Here is a 26,553-nt window from a genome sequence, read left to right as displayed (position 1 = left end):
TTTGATTCTCGCCAAATGCGAGTTTGAACCGCGTTTTGCTAGCCCATTGTGAGGCTAAGCCCACTCCCTTCCCCTTAGTCCATTGTTTGGTAAGAATCGAACCTAAAACCTCTCGCTTGTAAGTGTCGAACCTAAAATCTCTCATTTACAAGTAAATACAAAACTGTAGTACTAACTGCTAAGCGGCCGCAGGTGAGGAATTAAATTATGGTTTTAATTCTGTGTTGAACATTCTGAGCAGTCTAAGTTCGACTAATTAAGCATTAGCATGACCTACTTGTCAAATCATCTAAACAAAACAAACATCATATGGCTATATATTTGTCTGAAATGTTCAAGTATTCATCATCTCTTTATTTCCAAAGATATATCAGTGCAGTAATTTCCCAATCGCTAGCCAAAATCGATATAGTTCAAGTGAGACAATGGTGTCGAAAACTCAGCCTAAGGTGGTTCCTGTTGTAGACTTATCCGATGAAAACTTGAAGCCTGGAACAGATGCATGGCTCTTGGCATGCAAACAAGTCCAGCATGCACTAGAAGAGTACAGCTGCTTTGAAGCTGTTTACAATAAATCTACTTTGGAAATTCACAACTCTATCTTTTCTGCGATAAAAGAACTTTGTGATCTTCCATTAGAAACTAAAATGCAGAAGGCCAGTGATAGGCCTTTCCACCACTATTTTGGCCAACTTCCACTCAATCCACGCTATGAGACCTTGGGCATTCAAGATCCAGCATCCTTGGAAGGAGCTCAACGCTTCACAAGTATCATGTGGCCAGCAGGAAATGACCGTTTTTGGTAAGGAAAATGCTAGAGAGATTACATGTTTGTACCACATTGATGTATCATCTAATGTGCTAAGTGATGTATACATGTCACATCAATTAATGAGTTTATCTCATGTTGGTTGTATAATTAAATCACTTATCATATGATGGGTACATCAATATAATATAACTCTATGATCTCCTTATTACTCTTTTCGGTAATTGATTACTCAGTCCAAAGTTTTCCTTTTTTATGCATGTATATATGGGCCTGTTGAGGAATGCTAAAGAGCACTCCTAGTTGCATTTGTCATAAAAATTTACGTATTTTCAAGTTCTAGAAATGCTTTTTGAAAGACAGTTGTCAAATGATTCTTCAGGAGGTCATTCATGAACAAGCATTTAGATTTTGAATAAACTAATGAAAGCACTTTTAGGTTTCTAGCATAAACACACTTATGAGCATAACTACTTCTAACAAAAGCAGTCTCAAACAAGTTGTATATCGCTAGACTTATGCTAGCAGATTAAATTCAGATCAAACGTTTAGTGAAGAATCAACTTGATCAATGATTTGAATTTAATTTCTAACAATAGAAGCATAGTATACTATTCAAAACTATGGTAATTAAAAGAGCATAAATATATAAATTGCGTCTAATTAACATTGTGTTTGTTCTTTGAACTAGTGAAAGTGTTCATTCCTTCTCAAAGGTGGTGGTAGAATTGGATCAAATGGTGAAACGAATGGTGTTTGATGCTTATGATGTGGGGAGGCTTTATGATTCTTACAAGGCATCAACCACTTACCAGCTTAGATGCATTAATTATAAATCACCACTTACGAATGAGACTACTGATTTGGGACTGATTCCTCACACGGACAAGAATTTCACATCCATACTACACCAAAATGATGTCGGTGGTCTGCAGATCAAAACAAAGGATGGCGAGTGGATTGAGGCTGCACCTTCTTCACCTTCATCATTTCTAGTGTTGGCATCCGATTTATTCATGGTGGGTCACTTTCACATACCGTGCCGTTCTAGCTTAGATTGTTGTATTGCAACTTGTTCTTTTACAAAACGAAATTCTAAACTGCTTTATTAGTTTATGGGAAAGTGGATTCAAACTTGGGTGTAAGGGGAAGAACGCAAACTGCTCTAAGTAACGTAACTCACACTTTTGCTTTTTTTATTTTTTATTTTTCTCTATTTTCATTTTGTAGGCATGGAGTAACAACCGAATATCCGCCTGTGAGCATCAAGTCGTCCTGAAAGAGAAGAAAGCAAGATATTCACTGGCATTATTCTCATATATAGGTGATGGAGTTGTGCAGGTACCTGAAGAGTTTGTTGATGACAAACACCCCTTAAAATATAAGCCATTTGGTCATTTCGATTACCTTCGTTTCTACGAAACGGATGAGGAGGCCCGGAAATGTAAGAATCCTATCAAAGCCTACTGTGGTGTTTAAGATCTCTTTTGATCTGAGAAGAGAGAGGCACCCTTACTGTTACTTTGTTGTCTTCGTTTCGTTTCTTGCTGCAGTTTCTCTACTGCACGTAATATTACAGTAATGTACGCTTTGACCGTTTCTTTGATATTGAATAAAGAAAGTTGTGTGTGGGAAATATGTTGAATTCCCACTTTGTAATGTTATGATTATGGTTATGGTAATGTAATAATTTTCAATGAGTACAAAAATATGCAATATCACAAATAAAAGCTTTTAAGATGAACTAAAATATTTCTCTAAAGTTCTTTGAGCTTGCTAGTACGTAATACTTTGTCAACATAGACACCTTCTTTTTGAAACCAAAATGTTCTAACTTCTCAAGCATGTTTACAACTTTTGGCATGAAACTTTAAACACTTCACGCTGTCATCCTCAAGATTATCACATTCTCCTTCTTGCCTAATTACAACAATGATTTCTTCTTCAGTAAAAGCGTAGACAACTTGTTGCTCATTTGGACGATTTAGAGGTATACATTAATATCCACTTGATTAGCATAGACAACGGGTGTCAAGGAACAACGACTTGGAGTACAAGTGAAGAAAGTATATATGTGCAAGAAATAAAACACTTGGCACCCAAAGAATCCTATTTAGGAAGTTCAACATTCATTAAGGATAATTAAGTAAATAAATAATATTTTTAACTCCACCTGTATCAAGTAATAAGCTATGTAAAGTTATAAAATTAGTATGGTCCTAACTTTATGACGTTGTAGACGTTTTATTGTACATATTTTTTAATAAAAAAAAATTCATAAACAAAGAAAGAAATAATTAACCACCCACAACGTGGGTTTAAAGATTCAATAAAAAATGTAAAATTGCTATTTTGTCCCTATTTTGTTTGGGTAATTATTCATTGTTCTTCTCTATTAAAGTGAGGGCATTGTAGGAATATCGATGATATTTACCGATTCACTACAAAACTATCAAAATCCATTGTAGATTTCAAACTTTTGAACTCTTTTGGAGAATTTTTTCTCTATTTTCAACTAAATGTAGACGAGTTGATATACCCACCCCGTTGTAATTTTTGTTGAAGCCAACCTATATCGACATCGATATGTCTATTGATATTTTCATAAATTTACATATCAATATTTTCACATATATTAATATTTTAAACACTGCTTACAAGTTATTTTTTATTTCCTTCTAAGACTAAATTTCTTAGTTGAAAAGATGCAATGAATTTGAAGGTATAATGTTTCCCTACTCATAAAAGGAACAAAAGTAAATGTTCCCTTCCCCCAAATTATTAGTCAGATGAAATAGCAAGGTTACTTGCCAAAAACTGTAATAAGAAATCCAATAAAATAAAAACAAATACAGGAGGATAAACCCTACGCTCACAATGCAAAGATTACTTGGACCCGAGGAGAATTCCAGAAACTTAAATAAATTCAGTCTAAAAATTGACACAAATTGAGGTGATACATGCACGTCTACTGGCGTACCTACGCTATGCCAAATATGCTTTTAAGGGTAATAGTAAGTAAATCAAATTTATATAATTAAGTTGGCCAAGGATGAAAGAAATGCAATATTGATTAATTATATCGGCCTCAAGAGAAAAACTTGGTGTCCTCAGTGACTCAGTCGATAATACATTGTTAATTTATGTGAAAGAATGCCTACGCATGTAACTTTATTGTTTGCTTTCAGTACGTAGGAAAAGAGGGAATGACTACGTGCATGGTCATTTACGTATAAAAAGTGAGAGAGTTATTTTACTCGCGCCTTGTACAAGTCATCTTTTCTTTCCATCTAAGATTGTGTTTAGTAAACCACAAGCTGGTGGTTCAGCGGTAAAGAACGAATTGCGAAACTTCATTCAAATTAAAAAATAGAGGTCTTGAGTTTGAAATCCGATGCTGGTGTGGAAACCAGACTTGTGATCAGAGAAATGCTGAAATGCTTATGTGAGTCTTCTAGATCCTTTGTGAATAACCATGGTTTGCCATCAATTGTCCCCTTTATTAAAAAAAAAAAAAAAAAAAAAAAAAAAAAAAAAAAAAAAGAAGATTGTGGTACGCAGGAAAAGAGAGTTCCACCTCTAAAAAAGCCCCGTATTGGAGAGGCCTAAACTTGGGAAATCGGGAGGATTTTTTTTTAATACATAGTCCAAAGAGAGGTAGGTTCTTGGAATTCTTATCTAATCCAGGTCATCCTCTTGTATTTGTTGGACAAATATGGGTGTGGGTACTTAATTTTTTTTTCCATTTTGTTCTTTTAGAATTTTCTTCATGAAATAGCAAGATTACTTGCCAAAACGGCAATAATAAAATAAAAACAAAATGGAAAGAAATATACACACATAGATACTTGTCTAATAAGTACAGGAAATATGACTTGGACCAGAGGAGAATTCCAGAAACCTAAACCTACATTCAGTCTTATAAATTGACCCACATTGATACGTGCACAAACGAAATCTAGCTCTGAAGAGATGTCTGGGGTAGCTTCAGAAAACCAGGATAAAGATGAAGATGTTGATCGTGACGGAGAACATGACGTTTTGCATCGAATCTTTGATTTACCAGAGGTATATCTATCTTTAACCATTCTTTTAAGCGCTTCACCATCTCATCCCTTCCTGCAAATGGATCTGATAGTACCATTCACAGTTTTCTGTTTTTGAGACGAACTAACAATTTGTGCTTCTCAATAACAGGTCACTAACAGGCCAACTGAAGCAGATGGCTTTTGCTGGCCTGATCTCACTGCAGATCAGGCTGTTATGCATACTGGAGAATATCTTCCACTACATCTGCAAATTCCCATTAGGCTGTTCTCCGTACGGGAGATCAACAAAGCAAAGTTTAACAAGCTATCCAGCTTGACGTCAAGGGAATCAAGTTTTGGAGCATTAGTACAAAAGCTTGTGCTCGTCATCAACATTTTCAAACTCTTAAACTTATTACGAAATCCCTCGATCAGTTCTGCCGCAAGAGGTCAACTATGTACTGGCCATCGATGTACCATGTTGAGCAAAAATTGTACATAATATGTAAACAAATAATTCACTCGACACAATTTCACCCTCGTTCATTGTTCCGAAGAGGGTTTTATTAATTCGAGTTCGACCCATTCTAAGCTACGCGCCTATTAATTACAACCCTTCTTTTGGGAAAAGAATACCCTTTGATTCCAATTTGAATAAAATGTAACTTGGGGATTTGGGTGTTTATTGGAAATTATATATTATATGAAATATTGTAATATATAATTTTAATAATTGAATGAAAAATAGTGTTAACCAACATCTTAGAATGGTTATGTTGTTTAAGTGATATTCCCTTGATAAGTGATGTATACTTATAGTGAAAAGTTACATCTCTTTAATAAGTAGAAGTTGGATTCTATATAAACCCATGAAACCATTGGTATTAGATATAGAAAATTAGAGTTAAATTTTACTCTTGAGAAATAGGATTTCCCCACTTTGTTTCTCAAATGATTCGTGTGTCAAATTCCGAGTCGTGTCTTGAGAGTACGGAATATATAAAGTTCGCCAGAGTCCGAAGATTGAAGTGCTTTGACTTCGGATTATAGAATGTTGAATCCTGGGAGATGGACGCCTATTGAACTACAAGCACAAGAGTAGGGGCGAAATTCTATCTTTAGGACATTGCATTTATGCAAGCCTCAATCTCCAAGTTTGTCAGTTATTCTAACTTTCTCTCTAGTTGTTTATATTAATCTCATATATAATTGATGTTGTGAAATTTCTTTATGATTATTATCATTGGAATTATATTGTTATTTCTCATATTTTCTATTATTGCTCCAACAATCTAAAGATAGAATTTTTCTTTATGTAATAATTAGAAAAATATGGATTTAAGAAATAATTATATTGAGAAAGTAGGAGAGAATGATTTGAATATATGTTATTGAAACTGCCATTAAAAATTTAGACTTTGAAACGCATGCATATTGCTGTGAAGATATTGTTCTTGAATTTCATTAAGAACGAAATGGGCAGTTTGTTAAGGGATTGTTTATTTAATGTTTTTGCCATTTAACGTTATTGTTGTTGGTTCAATACTCTAAAAATTAGACACTGAGAATGGCGAATTGTGTGACTGCGTCTAGGTAAAGCCCTAGATTGCCTACGTACCCTCGTTGAGGGATCAAGTCACTCGTAGTTCTTTGTATGCTTAATACTTGTTTGGATTTGATGCCTTATGCAGTTTTAGGTCATGCAGACGAGGACTTTAAGTCGTTGGAGCATTTGATTCGGCTTCATGCCATTTGAGATTTTTCTTCAGCTTCATGCCTTTTGGGATTTGACGCGGCTTCATGCCATTTGAAATTTGATGTGGATTCGTGCCATCTGTAATTTGAAACAGCTTTGTACCATTTTAAGCAGCTTCGTATCATTCGTAATTTGAACCGGCTCGCTTCTCTTTTACTCTTCGTAGAATTTGTAATTACTTGGTCAAAGTAACAAAAGTGAATTTAGTTTATATAAATCAGGGATTCGTCTTGATTTGCGTCTATAATTTGATATCAGACTGCCTACGTATCTTTAACGGAATCAAACCGACGTAGTTCATACTGTATTTGATTTGGATTTGTGTACAGACTTTGGCAAAATGAGAAGCCAAATGGATTTATTAAAAACCCATGTATATGAACTTCGTTGTGAAATAAGACTTTGATTTGTCTTTTCAGGACTTGAAGACAAAGTGGGATTCCAAATTTCTGATAGCAACTTTACCATTTTTTTTTATGTGACTTTTAAAGCTTCCAAGTTCCAATAGGACTTGAAAGTTCAACAACTTCTCTTTCCCTCCATGTGAGCAAACTCCACGTGAGGTACTCAGTTCAAAGTGGAATGAGATTTGCCTTTCCCTTGATTAGAAAGTAGGACTCCAAGTTTATCCCACGTGAGATGCATAGGTCAAAACCCATTTAGAGAACTTCTTTTTGGCCTTTTAAATTTTCAGCCCTAAAAAAAAAAGGGAACTTTAACGAAAAGCACCCGATACTGTTCACTTTAACGAAAAACCACATTTTTACACTAAAAAGTCAATCATGGTACTATTCACTTTACCTTTTATTTTGTCCTTATCATTAAAACTCAAAGTTTTCAAACCCTTTTCATTAGTTTTCCTAAAAAAAAATGGGACTTTGAACCTATTTGTTCCAAGCCTTCTGACAACAAGTTTTTACTATCTTCCTGCCTTTTTTTATGTGACTTTCCAAGTTCAGTTTGTCAGCGATTTCATTTTCCTTTCTTTGAAGATTTCGAACTCCACAAGTCTAAGTAGGACTCTCCGTGTTATCAGGAAACGAGAACCACTTCCACATTTTTTATAAGGAAACTTGATGATGCCTTGTCTTGTTGCATTTCCCTTTCTTCCTCTTTTTATATATATATTTTTTGAACTTTCATCCCCAAAAAATGGGACTTTGAAACCATTTGATTGACAGCAAGCTTCCCTTTTTTATAACTTTAAAGCTTCCAAATTTCAACAATCTCTGTTCTTCTTCACGTGAGGTGCATGCCTTCCTTTTTTTTTTCTTTGTAGACTTGGATTTCTAGGTCCAAGCAGGACTTCACATGGCATCAGAAAAAAACCAAGTCATACTTAGCTTTATAAAGGTATCTGAAACACTTTTCTTCCTTTATTGTTTTGAAACTCATTGTATATACTTTTCCTTCCTTGTGCAGAGAAACACACTTGAAATTGGAATAAAAGCAGTTGCCCATCTTGCTTTTTTTTCATCACATTTCTCAAGCAGAAGACTTCTTTGATTTTTCAAAAGCAGAGCTCTTAAATGACTTGGGTTGTTTAGGTTCTGCTGCGATACATCTCTCTCTCTGAGAGGTAGAAGTAGGTGGAATAAGAAAGAAGAACTATTAAAGATGCGAAGCCGGCACTTCAAAGTGCTATAGTATCGTTGTCTCAAGTGCTGCACAAAATTTTTCTTGATGAAAACTTACTTATTTCCTTTACTTTTGACTTGGAGCTTCTATCAATCCATTTCCATCTCATCTTTTCTTTGTGTTTGTGTTAAATTTCCCAGCAACTTTGAAGACAACTTCCTTTTTTTTATTCCCTGCCGTAGCTTTCTTTTTGCAGACTTTACAACGTTCTTTTTTTTTCCCTTTTGTCTTGCAGCATTTGTCAATTTTTACTCACTTTTCCTTTGCAAACCATATTTTCCTTTGCAAACCTTCTAGATGCTTGAGCAGCCCTTTGTGTTCTTTCCTTCGTTAGTGACCTGAGAGCAATCTTCATTCCCATTGGTGCTTGAAGTTGGCGTCGTTCTGGCACTCTTTTTAACGTAGAAAGACTTCGGCTGATTTCATCGCCGTTGGTCCATGCTTCTTGTTGCTTTTCCATATTCGTGCTTGTTGCTGTAGTGTTCGACATCTTCAACTTTGAAAAGACAGAACTGGCGTCGGGACTCTTACGGAGCTTTCAGGTTTGATTGGAACTTCACGGGGTGGTTTAAACCACCCCGAAGAAATTCATAGGACTAATTGTAGCGGCACAAACTGCTCCCTTTTTTTTTCTTCTTGGTGTGGACGAACTTGCTGGGCAGAGATCACGGCATGGTTGTCTTCCGCTGCTTGTGACCCATGGAAATGGGGAGGTTGTTGTAGCTGTGTCCATCTTTACGTTCTTGAAACCATCGTTGGGCACGGTGGGTTGACGACGAATGAACCGGTTTCGAAACCTCTTTGAACACTTAAGCAATTGTTTCTTTCTTTTGGTTGGATCCAATCACTGCATTTTGCTGAAATCTTCATTGGGTGTCACAGAGGCGGCAAAGAGAAGTGGTGGTTTCGTTGCGGTTTGTTGGGCTACAATTTGGGAAGACGTTGGGGAATTGGATAGGTTGGAGAAGCAAATTGCTTCTTTATTCCCTACGAGACCGAGAGATACCAAACGAAGAATTTTTTTTAAGAAAACTGGATTTTTACCTTTTGAATGTGTTTGTACTATACTTGACCAATCCTGAAACTACTGAGCACCGGTCAACGTTATACCGTCAAGGACTTAGAAGAGTTTCCCTTCAACCAGGAGGCCAATCACAGCGCGACACGTGTCGACATCAGAAGCCAATCACAACACGACACGTGTCAATGTCAGAATGAAGCTAGAAACTCTCTTCTATAAATAGAGATCATTCTCTCACAATATTTCCTAATGTCATTTGTACTAAATCATTCACTTGTACTCACTAAAGAAGAGCTTGAACCTATGTACTTGTGTAAACCCTTCACAATTAATGAGAACTCCTCTACTCCGTGGACGTAGCCAATCTGGGTGAACCATTTACATCTTCTGTTTGCTTCCCTGTCTCTATCCATTTACATACTTATCCATACTAGTGACCGGAGCAATCTAGCGAAAGTCACAAACTTAACATTTTCTGTTGTACCAAAGTCCCCACTGATTTTGTGCATCAACATTTGGCGCCATCTGTGGGAATGATACTTATTCCCACCCTCTTCAGCTTTGTCAAGCTGGTTTTCACCATTCGTACACTCTTTTTTGACCAGGTATCCCTCTCCAACATGGGGAGCGAAGGAAGCCACAGCACACAAAATGACACCCCTCTTGCACCTAGTGCGAAACAACGAAATCAGGAAGGAAGTAGGGTTGCTCTTCAAGCTAAAGTCGATGAGCTAAAAGCTCAAAACAACAAAATAACAATGAAGAATGAGGTCATCCATGAGCAGTATGAGAAGCTCTTTGAGACACTCCACGAAACTATGCGTACTCAAACACGCAAGCTTGTTGCCCATGTGGACATCAACCATCATCTGTGTGCCCCCCAACACGGAGGGTCACCTTCCTTCAACATAGGTATCCCTGATGAGGAGCGAGCTAATCATCAAAACATTGATCAACATGAGACTTCTCTCAACCCAACTGCTTCGACCCGAAGTAGGAAAAGTGGAAGAAGACACCTCATTGCAGAAGGGTTAGAAGGATCGAAAGCCGTTTATCGTGACTGCCGAGACTTCCTAAAGCAACATCGAGAGAATCCCTTCCACATATGCTCGAAGATCAATGATCCAAGGGTTTTTGAAAGACTCGATCCCCTCCCACGACCCAGGCCAGCTGCCAATCTAGGGAAGGAACGACATGTTCTAGAGGAACATGAAGGTACATGAGACTCTGAGGTATTCCGACAGACTCGCCCTAGAAGTCAGTACAACGAGTCTAAAGAAAAATCACACACCCTTGCTCAAACTTTCTTACTTCAAAGAGACCATGGAGATTTACGAAAGAAAATCCTAGTGGTACATGACTCCACTCAAGACCCCTTGTCCTATAGTTTATTGAGGAAGTAAACAAGTTGAAGGCTGAACGTCAGGCCGAGATACCTGACTGGAACCAACCCAGGCCTGGCCCTCTCACAAGGAGGATCCTTGACACCCTCCTTCAAGCGAAGACAAAACAAAAGCTTTGTTTACAACTCTATACTGGAAGGGAGGACCCAATTGAACACCGTAACCTCTTTGAGTCCACCATGGCATATCAGATGCACACCGACGAAGAGCGATGTCTTCTTTTCCCCTTCACCTTCTCTGGCGGAGCTCTAAACTAGTATTGTCGTCTTCCACATGAGACAGTAGACTCATTTGAGGAACTAAGAAAACTGTTTGTCTCTCAACACATCTTCCAGACCGATTGTTTACATTCTGCAGATGACTTGTACATTATTCGCTAGAAACCGGACGAGTCACTACGAGAGTATGCTGGTCGTTTCAGCCATGAGTATTCTCGCTGCGCTGAGGTAGATGACAAGACCGCCCTCAAGGCCTTCACGGCATGCCTACGTGATTGTTTCTTCAAGTACATGATCAATGCCAACACTTGGAAAACTTACTCTGAGGTGATGGCACAGGCTTACAACCATGCCTCCGTCGAGGCAAGGACATATCAAGGGAAACCTTCCACAACCACCCCTTATCAGCAAGTAGGGAGTGGAAGCCAGATCCAACCAAATGAGAAGACCTCGACATTCCAAACGGCAGTGGTACCTCCCCTGCCTTACTTCATACTTTGCCAAGTCAATAGACATATCAATCTCAGGGCCAAAGGAAAGATTTCCATCATCACCAGTCTCATTTTAGTAAAAAGAGTAAGGGATACTATCGTGATAACCAAGGGTATCGCCATGATAATCCCCGACCCCAGGCAGTCAACACAGTGGGTCAAGCACGTGTCAGGACAGCCCCTACCCCAAGGTATGAGGCATACACACCTTTGAACGCCACATGCGTGGCCATTTATCCCAGCATAGCACACTTGATACCGAAGCCAAAACCGAGGCACCTGGATTACAAGCCCACGAAGAACACGGGCACGTTTTGTTGCTACCACGAGCATAACGGCCATGACGGCGAGAAATGTATCACCCTTCGTGATCATATTAAAGCTTTGGCATGTGAAGGAAAAATTGATCAATTCCTCCTTCACCCTCCAAGGGGTAACCGTAACCAACGCCAGGTAAATGTGATATATTCCATAAGTGGAGGCACACCTATATCTAAATCTTCCAACAAGGCCATGAAAAATAGTGAACGAACTTTAAGGTCTGGCCACCAAGTGTTTCACGTGGAAGACATCAGGGGAGGTAAGTATCAAAAGCCTAACTGGGATCCAATATGTTTCTACCCTAAGGAAGAAAGAGGTATCATCTACCCTCACAATGACCTACTGATCGTGGAAGCTCACATAACCAACTTTGAAGTACGACGAATCTTGGTAGACACGGGGGGCTTCGGTCAATATCATGTTTGCTGAAGCTTTCAGGGCACTTAATGTAGCCGAACACTTGCTCGACCACTCGATTTCCCCTCTGATAAGCTTCTCCGGTGATATCGTGCAACCTTTGGGGAACATACACTTAGCTTTCACCATTGGTACAAGCCCTCACACAGCTACCATTACCACTAACTTCCTGGTGGTTGATTGCCCAACGGCATACAATGTCATCTTCGGACGCACAAGCATCAATGATCTCAAGGCCATGGTATCCACACATATGTTGTTGATGAAATTTCCAACCCCCTATGGCAATGGTTACATCAGAGAAGATCAACTTAGTGCACGATCATGTTACAACACTTTGGTCAAGTAACAACACCTGTATGTGCCCAAGGAAACCCTTTCTATACATGACCAAGTCATAAAGACCAGCCCAGACGAAGCCAACTTAGATCTTCACGGTGGCAACAATCAACCTGACGATCCTCGAGATGACTCTTTCACCCAGCAAGCACAACCCGCTGAAGAGTTAGAGAATGTCTCTATCTCAAAAAATTATCTAGATCGCATGGTGAAGATTGGTACCACCTTGTCACTACCCATTCGGTTGGCATTGATCTCTTTTTTACAAGAGAACACTGAGGTCTTCGCCTAATCATACGAGGACATGCCAGGCATCTCTCCCGATATAATCTGTCATCGCTTAAGTATTGACCCCAAAACAAAGCCAGTGAGGCAGAAGCGAAGATCTTATGACGCTGAACGGTACGAGGCAATGCAGGCAGAAATTGAAAAACTCAAAGGCATAAGCTTCGTCCGCGAAGTCAATTATCCAACGTGGGTAGCAAATGTTGTCCTTGTTAAAAAGAATCTGACCAAGGAAAGTCTCCTGCTCCAAAAGGTCTTGTGAAGAATGTGTGTCGATTACACCGACCTAAACAAATGATGCCTGAATGATAGCTTTCCTCTTCCTCTCATAGACAGACTTATAGACTCTACGGCTGGGTGTGAACTCCTAAGCTTCATGGATGCTTACTCAGGATACAACCAAATCCTCATAAACCCTCTAGAACAAGAACACACAGCCTTCACTACTGGCAGATAACTATATTGCTATAAAGTCATGCCATTCGGCCTAAAGAATGCAGGAGTGACTTTTCAGAGACTGGTAAATTCAATGTTCGTTGAACAGATTGGGAAGAGCATGGAAGTTTATATTGATGATATGCTAGTAAAAAACGAACATGCTGACCAACACATCACCAACCTATCTGAAACTTTCACCATTCTGAAGAGGTATCGAATGAGGTTGAACCCCAACAAATGTGCCTTCGGCGTAGGCTCTGGCAAATTCTTAGGCTTCATGATAAGCCAACGGGGCATTGAGGCTAATCCCGAGAAGATCAAAGCAATCTTTGACATGAAGGAACCGGTAACTTCAAAAGACATCCAGAGCCTTACTGGCAAGGTGGCAGCCTTAACTAGGTTCACAGATAAATGTGCTCCTTTCTTCAAAGCACTTAAGGGAAGTAAGAAGTATATTACATAGACTGATGAATGTGCTGAGGCATTCAAGAACCTCAAAGACTACATGAGTAAAGCCCATTTGCTTTTCAAACCTGAGATTGGTAACACTCTAATTATCTATCTGTCAGTATCGGTTTCAGCAGTAAGTTCCTTTCTCATTCGAAAGGATGGTAATGTTGAACAGCCTGTCTACTACGCTATCAAGGCCTTACAAGATGCAGAGACACGATACTCAAACATTGAGAAATTGGCTCTAGCATTGGTCATGTTTGCTTTTCCAAGCACACTTCATCATCGTGCTTACCAATCATCCTCTTCGACAGATACTTCAAAGTCTTGACACTTCCGAGCGAATAATCAAATGAGCGATAGCATTGTGAGAGTTTGACATCTCTTACTAACCAAAGCCAGCTGAGAAGGGCCAATCAGTGGCAGACTTCATCACCAACTTCACATATCCTGTTGACATTGTTTCTACGCCTAAAGAAGTGGTTTCATTACCCTCGGAAGCTCAGAAAATAGAACCAACAGCCTCAACATGAAGTCTATATGTTGATGGCTCGTTCAACCAACAGGGTTGTGGAGTAGGACTAATCCTTACGACCCCTGACAAAGTGGCGATGAAGTATGCTATTCGTTTCAAATTCAAGGCGTCAAACAATGAGTCCGAATATGAAGCCCTCCTAGCAGGCTTACGTTTGGCCAAACACCTTGGGGTTAAACGAATTGATATCTTTAGTGACTCCTAATTTGTGGTTAACCAGGTCACCAACAACTTTGATGCTAATGATAGCTCTATGGCAGCATATCTGGCATAAACACAATTGTTGCTCCAGCACTTCCACTACCAGATCACCCAAATTCCTCGAGCGGCAAACAGTCATTCAGATGCTTTGGCTCGCCTCGCTTCAGCGGTGGAATACAAGATTGGAAGAAAAATTCAAGTCGAATTATTGGCAGCACCAAGCACCAGGGCTGCGGAAGTGAGTAACTTACAATAGGGGGATAGTTGGATTACCCCGATTTATAGATTCCTTGCTCATGGCACCCTTCCAAATGACAAAGTCTAAGCTAAGCAGATTCGATACAAGGCTACTCGTTACTTGATCATTAATGACCAACTCTACAAACGGGGTTTTAACCTACCATACCTAAGATGCCTTACGCCCGCAGAGGCAGAAATTGTCTTTCGGGAAATATATGAAGGAGTCTGCGGAGATCATGCTGGATCTCGATCCCTAGCACACAAGGCTTTTCGCCAAGGATATTATTGGCCAACACTCCACCAAGATGCCATCAGAATATCTCGCTCATGTGATAAGTGTCAACGCTACGCAACTATTCCTCACTCCCCTCCCGAGCCATTCACTTCCATGATCAGTCATTGGCCCTTCGCCCAATGAGGACTTGATTTGATCGGCCCAATACCTGCAGGGAAGGGCAAGGTCCGCTATGCAATCGTTGCAGTTGACTACTTCACAAAGTGGTCCGAAGTAGAACCCTTGGCAACCATTACTGAGGCAAAAATAGAAGACTTCGTATGGAAGAACATCCTTTGCAGATTCGGCATTCCCAATGCGATAGTTACTGACAACAAGCGACAGTTTGATAACAATAAGTTCAGGATTTTCTGCTCTAAGTTCAACATCAACTTATGTTTTGCCTCCCCAGCTCATCCCCAGTCTAATGGATAAGTTGAAGCCATCAACAAAATAATCAAGCGAACTTTGAAAACCAGCTTGGACAAGGCTAAAGGTTGTTGGCCAGAATTTGTACCCCAAGTTTTTTGGTCATACCGCACTTCGTATCGGACATCAACAGGAGAAACCCCATTCTCACTTGCCTTTGGTACAAAGGCAGTTGTCCTAGTTAAGCTTGAGCAAGCAACGTTTCTAGTCCAGAACTATGTGCAAAACGAAAATGACAAACAACTTACGCTCAACTTAGATCTAGTTGAGGAACATAGAAACTAGGCTCGCTTGAGGAATGTCGCCTACAAGCAGCGCATCTCCAACTACTATGACTCCAGGGTCAAACCTCGTTTTTTCAAAGTGGGGGACTGTGTATTGAAGAAAAGATTACTCTGCGACAGAGTCCCGAATGAAGGAACACTTAGTCCAAACTAGGATGGATCGTTTAAAGTTGTTGGCATTAGTCGCCCTGGCTCCTACAAGCTTAGAAGCTTCGATGGCAAGACCCTTGGCTATCCATGGAACGCTGATCACTTGAAGTACTATTACAAGTAAATTCACATTGTATAAGTGTTAAGCTTCAGCTGTTCGGCATCCTATGTAACGAAGACTATTTGGCATGAATTTAATAAAGAGGCGATTTAGACAACTCGGTCATAACCTCTTACATTCCTAGCAATGAAACACTCGAGTTAAAAGCTTCGACATGAATGCTTCCAACAGGAAATCAAGTTTAAGTATATGTCAACAAGACTATACAAATAAACAAACAATACTGGACAGAACTAGTACATCCAAGTTATGGCTTATATCTAAACAAAGGATTTGCTCAAACATAGCCAGGCATTCATCAATGATAGTGCAAATACTTGGTAATTAACAACAAACTAGTACATCCAGAGTACATGACACATGCCACACAAACAACAAACTAGTACATCCAGAGTACATGGCACAAGCCACACAAACAACAAAATAGTACATCCAGAGTACATGGCACATGCCAGACAAACAACAAACTAGTACATCCAGAGTACATGGCACAATCCACACAAACAACAAACTAGTACATCTAGAGTACATGGCACATGCCACACAAACAACAAACTCGTACATTCAGAGTACATGTATAAAGAGAGGGCACTATGAGTCATCTTCATATGAGGTCGAACCCCTGACAATATCACTCTGTGTTTCAACCCCATCGTCATCACCACATTCCTCAGCATCTCGAGGACCATCCTCACTCTCCTGAGACTGCTCACTGATACTAGCCTCATTATCAGAGTCATCATCACTATTAGGATCAACTGCGAGGACGAAGGCTTCACCCTTTTATCGGTACTCATCCATCTCATCACAGTACTTTCAGATAATGCTTCCATTGTCGTAACGCTTAAGGACGGCCATCCATTTCCTTTTCTTAAAATTAGCCGCTCGGATGCAGTGAAGTCTAAAAGCATCGTGAAAGGCTTGGAAACCTAAGAACTCCTGCACAGCAGCATCCCTTTCAGTTGGGATACTCATATTCAGCCCAGAAACCTCAACCAAGGCACTATCCAACTCCCCTTTAACCTTGGAAACCTCAAGGATGGTTGTCTCCAACTGGTCCTTAGTCACTTCCAATTGTTTCTTGAGCCTCACGTTCTCACCATTCCGCCTCTTCAAACTCTCAAAGTTTTCATCCTTAAGGCTGATGGCATCAGGCAAAGTTTTGCTCATTTTTCTGGCGTCATCCACAAGTTGCTTATTCTCTTTAAACTTTACCTTGTACCGCTCGACTTCTCGTAATCTGTCATCGTACTCGGTCATGACCTACATGACAAGATAATCGTCACTACCAGAAAAAAGAGGGGCGAAAGCAAAGAAATGACAAAGTAACACTTACATAAGAAGATAGCCTCATCATCCAGTCACGATCTGATTCGTTCTCATCTAGCGGCTCTCCAAGCTCATCAACAGTGGATCGACGTCCTGCCAGGCAATTATTGACATACCTAAAACTACTTGGCTGCATGGCAACCTTCAAGTCCTTCAAATGAATGCTTCCAACCTCTTCCTTGTACTTTCTCTTACGGTTACAGCTAGGGCCACCTTCTTGGTCAGTAGACTCCATGGTTGGAGGAAATATGGGATTGATGGTAGGAAGATGAGGCAACAGTCGTCTCTCCTCCCTTGCAACTATGGTAGCAGCACACCCGATGGCCTCAGCTTCAGCCTTCTTTGAGGCAGCAATCTTGAAGACATCCTCTTGTGACTTAGGTTTAGGGGTTGGCCTCACCCGGTGCTTACGAGCTCCCTTGTGAAACAAAATGTCGTCTACGGGAACTAACATGGGTGTTTTCCCTTTCTTGGCGTTAGTCTCCCCTTTCTTGCCCACTCTCTCCACTGAACAAGAAAAATCAAAGTAAGGTATGCAACTTTGTAAAAGAAAGAGGGGGAGAAATGAAAGACACAACTTACTTGCTCGTCTTTAGCACTCCAACACTAGGGGCGGGAAACTGTACTTTCGAAATAAGGGTCCTAGCTTGCCCAAATGTCTATCCTCTTTGGGCACCCTCAACACTTTCTCTATGTCAGCTAGCTCCTATCCAGACAGCTTGATGGTCCCTCGCGTCTCTGCATGAAAAAAAAAATGTTAGAAGCAAGAGAAAATCACAACAAATAGCAAATAATGCAAACAATGGATACATTACAACCTACAGTCTGGAAGTGAGTAGGAACACGTCGCTCAGGCGTGACACCTTTAGCATACTCCCAATCATTATAAAGAAAGCACCAACGGTTTTTCCAAGTGCAGTACGCCTTTTTCTTACCAAAGACAATACGCTCTCTCTCACTCCCACACGACATACCCAGTGCATGCTTTCACCGAGCACATTTTATAGCAGTAGCACCATTGATGAAAGGAAGGCTCACCTAACCCACATTCCATCTAAATAATATAAAACCCGATCAAGGTATCCAAAAAACCAGGGTAGAGTTGCCCAGGCGCATATCCAATGAAAGATAACATCTGTTGCAACCACGGGTGCAAATACAGCTTCACCCCTAAAGTCAATAATATCTGGGTATAGAACATAACATGACCCTTGGGTGGTTCAGAGGACAATTCTTCATGATGCACCAAACGCATTCCTACACTACGAGGGATACTACATGACTGCCTTAGGGCCTCAAGTTGCTTTTCGCTATCTAACAAGTTTTGCACTAAATGGTCTGCTGTGAACTCAGAGCAAAATATGGGTATGGCATCACAAACAACCCCCTTACCCACTGACATTAAGAAGGAAGAACTAATATTGGCTAAGGCTTGGCAATTGCGAGGATCACCCAATCTTGAATTTTTTGTACAAGACTCCAACAAAGGCCTTGAAGACTCCAACATTGCAAGCTCAAACCTAGAGTTAGAGTTAGGGGGAGCCCCCATCACTAAGACTTCCAAACTCTGACATCTACAACAAACAGAAACAAACTCTATCACCACATGAAAGATCGAAACATAAGAAAGTTCCTAGGGCGTGGAGAAAAGCTCAATTAGTTCATTATGTTCTCAACCAAATACATGAACACTCAAACAATTCAACAAGAATGAAAGCATGTGATCTAGTGGAGAAGATTACCAACCTGAAGATGGTGCAAAGCAATGCCGGAATCCCTCTCATCTATAAAAGCACTCTATCTCCAAAAATCACTACAAAATGAGCAAATGAAGACAATGAAAAGAGTGGAAACTTCTCATTCTTATAGGGTTTAACATGGCCAAAGAAATTCGAAATTCAAAATTCAAACCATGAGAAAACCCCACATGGAAAGTCTTCAAACTTCCACACAAGCTAGGGAGTTTTCAAATTTCAAACTTGCAGCACCCCCTCTCCCCCTCAAAAAAAAAAAAAAGAAAAAAATAAGGAGGTGAACACATTAGCTTCATCAATTTATGGTGCCAACAAGAGCTTCATCAAAGGAGTTCAACCACAATTCTCAAAAGCTTCACACACTCTTGATCAAGACAGTGTGAAGCAAAACCAATTTATGGTGCCAACAAGAACTTCATCAATGAAGGGCAACCCCAATTTTCAAAAGCTTCACACACTCTTAATCAAGACAGTGTGAAGCAAAACCAATTTATGGTGCCAACAAGAGCTTCATCAATGGAGGGCAACCACAATTCTCAAAAGCTTCACACACTCTTGATCAAGACAGTGTGAAGCAAAACCAATTTATGGTGCCAACAAGAGCTTCATCAAAGGAGTTCAACCACAACTTTCAAAAGCTTCATACACTCTTGATCAAGACAGTGTGAAGCAAAACCAATTTATGGTGCCAATAAAAGCTTCATCAATGAAGGGCAACTACAATTCTCAAAAGCTTCACACACTCTTGATCAAGACGGTTTGAAGCAAAACCAATTTATGGTGCCAACAAGAGTTTCATCAATGGAGGACAAGCACAACTCTCAAAAGCTTCACACACTCTTGATCAAGACAGTGTGAAGCAAAACCAATTTATGGTGCCAACAAGAGCTTCATCAATAGAGGACAAGCACAACTCTTAAAAGCTTCACACACTCTTGATCAAGACAGTGTGAAGCAAAACCAATTTATGGTGCCAACAAGACCTTCATCAATGAAGGGCAACCACAATTTTCAAAAGCTTCACACACTCTTAATCAAGACAGTGTGAAGCAAAACCAATTTATGGTGCCAACAAGAGCTTCATCAATGGAGGGCAACCACAATTCTCAAAAGCTTCGCACACTCTTGATCAAGACAGTGTGAAACAAAACCAATTTATGGTGCCAACAAGAGCTTCATCAAATGAGTTCAACCACAACTTTCAAAAGCTTCATACACTCTTGATCAGGACAGTGTGAAGCAAAACCAATTTATGGTGCTAACAAAAGCTTCATCAATGAAGGGCAACTACAATTCTCAAAAGCTTCACACACTCTTTATCAAGACGGTGTGAAGCAAAACCAATTTATGGTGCCAACAAGAGTTTCATCAATGGAGGACAAGCACAACTCTCAAAAGCTTCACACACTCTTGATCAAGACAGTGTGAAGCAAAACCAATTTATGGTGCCAACAAGAGCTTCATCAATGAAGGACAAGCACAACTCTCAAAAGCTTCACACACTCTTAATCAAGATGGTGTGAAGCAAAACCAATTTATGATGCCAACAAGAGCTTCATCAAAGGAGTTCAACCATAATTCTCAAAAGCTTCACACTATCTTGATCAAGATAGTGTGAAGCAAAATCAATTCATGGTACCCAACAAAAGCTTCAACTCCAAAGCTTCACCTACAAAGCTTCAACACAAAAGCTTCATCAATGGAGGACAACTACAAATTCTCAAAAGCTTCACACTATCTTGATCAAGATAGTGTGAAGCAAAATCAATTCATGGTACCCAACAAAAGCTTCAACTCCAAAGCTTAACCTACAAAGCTTCAACTCCAAAGCTTCACCTACAAAAGCTTCACACTATCTTGATCAAGATAGTGTGAAGCAAAATCAATTCATGGTGCCCAACAAAGCTTGACCTACAAAAGCTTCACCCACAAAAGCTTCACCCATAAAAGCTTCACCCACAAAAGCTTCACCTACAAAAGCTTGACCTACAAAAGCTTGACCCATAAAAGCTTGACCCACAAAAATTTCACCTACAAAACTTCAACACAAAAGCTTCACCTACAAAAGCTTCACACTATTTTGATCAAGATAGTGTGAAGCAAAATCAATTCATGGTGCCCAACAAAGCTTCAACCTCAAAGCTTCAACACCAAAGTTTCACCTACAAAGCTTTAAAATATATATATATATATATATATTTTTTTTTTCTTTCGGAAATTCGAAAATTCAAAAATTTGAAAATTTGAAAAAAAAAAATTTCGAAAAAAAAAAAATTGCCTAGGCCTCCTCTACTTTGGGCCTAACAACTTTCATAACAAATATATATGAAGAAGGAGTTTTGGGCTACCACTTAGAAAGGAAATGCCTCATTCGTTAACTCAATCGACCGGAGATTTGGGGGACTCCTACCATATGCTACTGCACCTTGATACTCGGAAGTCTCACGACCACTCAGTAACTTGGATTTTTCAAGTCTCCAAACGAGAAGTTTTCCTCACTTGGGAAATTAAGATAGCACTACCTCAACCTACATGCTTCACTCATAAAGCTTCAACATACAAGCTTCAACAAAAGGAAAAAAAATCAAAGAACTTAGTGAAGAAGGCCTTGGTGTATTTAACATAATACGTTGAAATGAAGCAAAGCTTGTTTATTGATATCTTCGATAAGTTACAAATATGTACATATACATGAATCAAAATAAACAAACAAGAGGGAGCCTTCACAAAGGTTGCTCATGAGAAGTCTCAGCAGTCGGCAGAGCCCTAGAAAGAGGAGGCACCAGAGGGTGATTATTCGAAGCCTCAGCACTAGGCAGAACCCCAGAAGGAGGAGGCACCGAAGGTTGATCATTTGGAGCTTTATTAAACGGTACAGCCGCAGAAGACGAAGGCAATAAATGCCTTTGGAACAAACCTACAAACCTCTGATGATCAAGTAAAATCTGACCGTTAGATTCTTGCAGCTGGTCGAGCTTCATCTTCATGTTTGTAGCATAGTCATGTGCGAGCCTGTGCAACTGTTTATTCTCATGCTTGAGCCCTCTGATCTCCAATTTGAGACTTGTCACTTCAGTTGCCAATGATTCAACTTGGCGGGTTCGAGCAAATAGACGTTAGGCCATATTAGACACAAAACCTGCACACTGAACACTGAGAGCCAGAGAATCCTTAACAGCCAACTCATCAAACCGTTTGGAAAGTAGTCTGTTATCTTTGGGAGTGAGAAAGTTCTTGTCCACCACCGCAGCGGTCATATCATTCTTCATCACAGAGTCCTCAACGGTAAGATAACCAGTATGAGATAAGAAAGATGGGCACCATATGTTGTCTTGAGAAGGCATTGCTACCTCTTCACCAAAATTTAAGTCAAAACGACGGTTGGATGGGCCAGACATTCTCAGAAATGATGAAGGAGAAATGAGGTGCAATAAATCTCTGAAATAAGAGGAAAATTCCTACAAGTAATAACTCTCTGAATGTACTTTTTGCACACAATTGGTGCCCTTATAAAAGAAAGGGCAACAAGGTCGTTGGTTCAAAAATCGAAGAGGCATCACTCTCCGGATTTTGAAGAGGCACCACTTTTCACACGCAACATCAGCTCTTCGGGTACCACAAATAACTTTGTCAAAGATCTCTGACAAAGTTTAGACACATAAATTTTAAAGATCCAACTACCCTACTATTACCCACAAGGGTAAAGGAACATCACCACTGCTTGATAAAAGTCCCAATGTGTGTCAACCTCCGTGCTCTGTGGTAAGGCAGACTGGCAAAAATGTCTAACCTTTACTTACATTCGAGAAAACACTCCCAACGGGATTGCTTTCTCAAAAATCGAAGAGGCACCATTCTCTGAATCTCGAGAGTCAGATTCCCATCAGGATTACTTGCTCAAAAATCGAAGAGGAACCACTTTCCGAATCTCGAGAGCCAGACTCCCAACATGATTACTTTCTCAAAAATTGAAGAGACACTGAGTCAAACTCCCAACATGATTGCTTTCTCAAAAATCGAAGAGGCACCATTCTCTGAATCTCGAGAGCCAGATCCCCAACAGGATTGTTTGTTCGAAAACCGAAGAGGCACCGCTCTCTGAACTTCAAAAGCCAGATTTCCTTGGATAAAGCTTGTATGTAATCTTTACACGCAACATTAGCTTTCTAGATACCACATACCACTTTTTCAAAACGCTCTGACAAAGTTAAAACATGTGAAGCTTGCAGCTCCCACTACATTGTTATGACCAAGAAGGGTAAAGGAATAACATTATTACTTGCTCAAAAATCAAAAAGGCACTGCCCTCCAAATCTCGAGAGCCAGACTCCCAATAGGATTACTTTCTCAAAAATCGAAGAGGCACCGTTCTCCGAATCTCAAGAGCCAGACTCCCAACAGGATTGCTTTCTCAAAAATGGAAGAGGCACCACTCTCCGAATCTCGAGAGCCAGATCCCCGACAGGATTGCTTGTTTAAAAACCGAAGAGGCATCGCTCTCCGAACGTTGAGAGCCAGATTTCCTTGGATAAAGCTTGTCTACAATCTTCACACGCAACATCAGCTTTCCAGATACTACATACCACTTTTTCAAAGTGCTCTGACAAAGTTAAAACACGTGAAGCTTGCAGCTCCCACTACATTGCTACGACTAAGAAAGGTAAAGGAATAACACTACTACTTGTTGTTAGGGAGACTCCTATATATTTCGACCTCAATCCTCCACAGCTAGGCAAACCTGCAAATAAAAAAATGCTCAACTTTTCTTCACATCTGAGAGGGCACTCTCAACAGAGTCTCTCGAAATACTCTGCTTCTTTTCTTCTTGATAATACCTCTACAAACAAGCCACACCAAAGCAAGAGTATCTCATATCATCAGGGGTAAAAGCAAAAGTATCCCATATCATGCTTTTTCCCTATCTTTTCCTTTGGCCTTGTTCTTACCTGCAAGACAAGGAGAAAGAGAGCAATCAGTCAGCACTTAGAATCAAGCTTCCAGTCAGGAACTAACTGCCTGGAACCCCTTGCCTGATTACTTACCTGATATTGCTCTCGAGTACTCATCTTCAACATCTTATACTTCCAGAGAAGATACCACATCTGCCTGAGGAACAGATAAGGCAAGTGAGAAAGATACAAGGAAGCATGTGGAGACAAGCGTAATAGAACACGTGCCGATACATCCACTACTTTGTCAACAGCAAAAGTATCCTATATTATCAGGGTCGAACGTACTCTAGATTTGATGGACTTGTTTTGACCCTCAAATTCTTAAGTTGGCCTTATACTCTGGAGGGAACCAGAAAACCCTCCAACCTAGTTCAAGAATAAGCCTGTGGAAAGTTACTTCTTCAAAAGCAAAAGTATCTCATATTATCTCTTCTCCATTTGCTTTTCCTTATCCTTAGTGCTATTTACGACACAACGAGAAGGAGAACAATCAACCGGAAGCCGAAGTCAAACCTTCGATCCAGGTTGCTTGCTTGGAAGTCTGATTGCTTACCTTGTCTGTTATCTCCTTCGGCAAATCTCCTAGCTCGGCGACTTGGGGGACTCCTACTATAGGGTTTGTATCGCACTTGACCAAGCCCAAAACTACAAGTAAGCTTTAAGTGAAATTGATACATTACCTTGTGCATCTTCATCGGTTAAAGATACCACCCCTGGATGGAGGAAAAGTACTTCCAGATAAGATGTCACATCTACATATGAGACAGATAAGGCAAGTAAAAATGATACCACACTTCGGTACTTAGAAGTTTCGTGATTACTCAATGGCTTGGATCTTGCAAGTCCCCAACCGAGGAGCTTCCCTCACTCGGGAACTTAGGGGAGCACTGTTTGTACCATACTTGACCAATCCCGAAACTACTGAGTACCGGTCAACGTTATACCGTCAAGGACCTAGAAGAGTTTCCCTCCAACCATGAGGCCAATCACAGCGTGACACGTGTCGACATCAGAAGCCAATCATAGCGCGACACGTGTTAACATCAGAAGTCAATCACAACACGACACGTGTCAATGTCAAATGAAGCTAGAAACTCTTTTCTATAAATAGAGATCATTCTCTCACAATATTTCCTAATGTCATTTGTACTAAATCATTCACTTGTACTTATTGAAGAAGAGCTTGAACCTATGTACTTGTGTAAACCCTTCACAATTAATGAGAACTCCTTTACTCCGTTGACGTAGCCAATCTGGATGAACCATGTACATCTTGTGTTTGCTTCCCTGTCTCTATCCATTTACATACTTATCCACACTAGTGACCGGAGCAATCTAGCGAAGGTCACAAACTTAACATTTTATGTTGTACCAAAGTCCCCACTGATTTTGTGCATCAACAGAATGCTTTGTTGGTTTTCCCCTTGCTTTCTTGCTTTGTTCTTCTTTGTCGTCCATTCTTCAACGTCGTCTCTCAATTTCTACAGAGTCTCTCCTCTTGTTTTCCTTTTTTTTCTTGCACTGCAACTAGTACTTATTTATAGGCATGGTTGGAAGGCTCTGGAGTTTTTATGTGGGGGAGTGGAGGCCTCCACTTTCTCTTAACTTCTCCCACTATATGTGCAGCAATCTTCCCACGTTTGGCAGAAAATGAGGAGTTTTTTGCTCCACGTTTCTTCCTCTTCTGTAGGGAGATATATGTGTTTATATATATATATATATATATATATATATATATATATATATATATTTATTTATAATTATTTTTGCTCCCGTCTTTGTCGACTTGGGTTTTCCAAGTCTAAGACGTGCTGCCTTTCCTTTGTCTTTTGAGAAGTTTGTTTGTTTGCAAACTTCTCTAAAAAAAAAAATTTTTATTATTATTTTTTTTGTTCAACATACCCTTTTTGCTTGAATCAAACTAAGCTAGAGAAATTTGGAGTAGGGATGCAAGAAAGATGACCTTTTTTTTATTACGAATCAAACCGAGCCAAACTAGCTACATAAAGTTTTATTTGTAATTTTTTGCAGCAAAACTCCATCAAACAATTAACTTTGAAAATTCTGTCATGCATGTAACTGTTTAGAATTCTGTAAAGCTTACTATGATTGAAGCTGGTAGGGTGTATGTGCATCATCGGCTTTTTCGAAGACAAGTTGTTGTCAACATAATTTTTATCTTGTCGTCTAAAGGTTTTGAAAAGGTGAAAATGGACTCGTGTGCACAATGCAAAATTTTTTGTTTGGAAGGTATTTATGAAAATTTCCTACAACGTAAAAGACATAACAAACTGATTTTCACATATTATTTTTAGTTTCTCACGCTCCATTTTTATTTCAGACTATCATCTAAACTACATATTAACAAAACCATATCTTCTTTCTCTCTCTCACGTTTCTCCCCAACTTCTCTCTTTTATATAATTTTTTTTTTATATTTAAACACACATGGTATGTGGCTTCATGTAGTATTGAATAAATTGAAAACAACAGATAATATTAAACATGTAGCATATGAGAGCGTAAAAACTAAATAGGGTGCATTATCTATTTTCCAAAAAAGCCATTTTGTACTAAATAATAGTGATAATTTTTTTCACTTATAAGTTAGAGGTAAGTTCAATTCTCGCCAAGATAAATTTGAACTAATTTATTATTATTAGATCATTGTGAAGCTTAACTTACTTCCTCATCCGTTGCTATATATAAT

At 39.7% G+C, this 26,553-nt stretch overlaps 2 protein-coding genes and 3 pseudogenes across 2 annotated transcripts in view; 4 read left to right on the top strand and 1 right to left on the bottom strand.

Moving 5' to 3' along the window:
- LOC126589012 (2-oxoglutarate-dependent dioxygenase AOP2-like) overlaps positions 1-26,553 on the top strand; it is a 58,789-nt gene that overhangs the window by 187 nt on the left and 32,049 nt on the right. The window lies entirely within an intron of this gene.
- Positions 1-26,553, top strand: part of LOC126589382 (stemmadenine O-acetyltransferase-like) — a 53,451-nt pseudogene that overhangs the window by 9,857 nt on the left and 17,041 nt on the right.
- Positions 344-4,315, top strand: LOC126589011 (probable 2-oxoglutarate-dependent dioxygenase AOP1). The gene is made up of 3 exons (XM_050254187.1): positions 344-802; positions 1,461-1,788; positions 2,000-4,315. The coding sequence occupies exons 1-3, from the start codon at positions 426-428 to the stop codon at positions 2,246-2,248; spliced, it is 954 nt and encodes a 317-aa protein (XP_050110144.1). The 5' UTR covers positions 344-425; the 3' UTR covers positions 2,249-4,315.
- On the top strand, positions 4,539-5,433 carry LOC126589021 (uncharacterized; annotated as a pseudogene).
- LOC126589010 (uncharacterized) lies at positions 16,400-17,607 on the bottom strand (annotated as a pseudogene).

The sequence above is a fragment of the Malus sylvestris genome, chromosome 11 (assembly GCF_916048215.2).
Source record: "Malus sylvestris chromosome 11, drMalSylv7.2, whole genome shotgun sequence".
In the NCBI taxonomy this organism is placed as follows: domain Eukaryota; kingdom Viridiplantae; phylum Streptophyta; class Magnoliopsida; order Rosales; family Rosaceae; genus Malus; species Malus sylvestris.
Note: the sequence above shows the minus strand (reverse complement) of the source record. Positions and strands in the feature narration are given on the sequence as shown.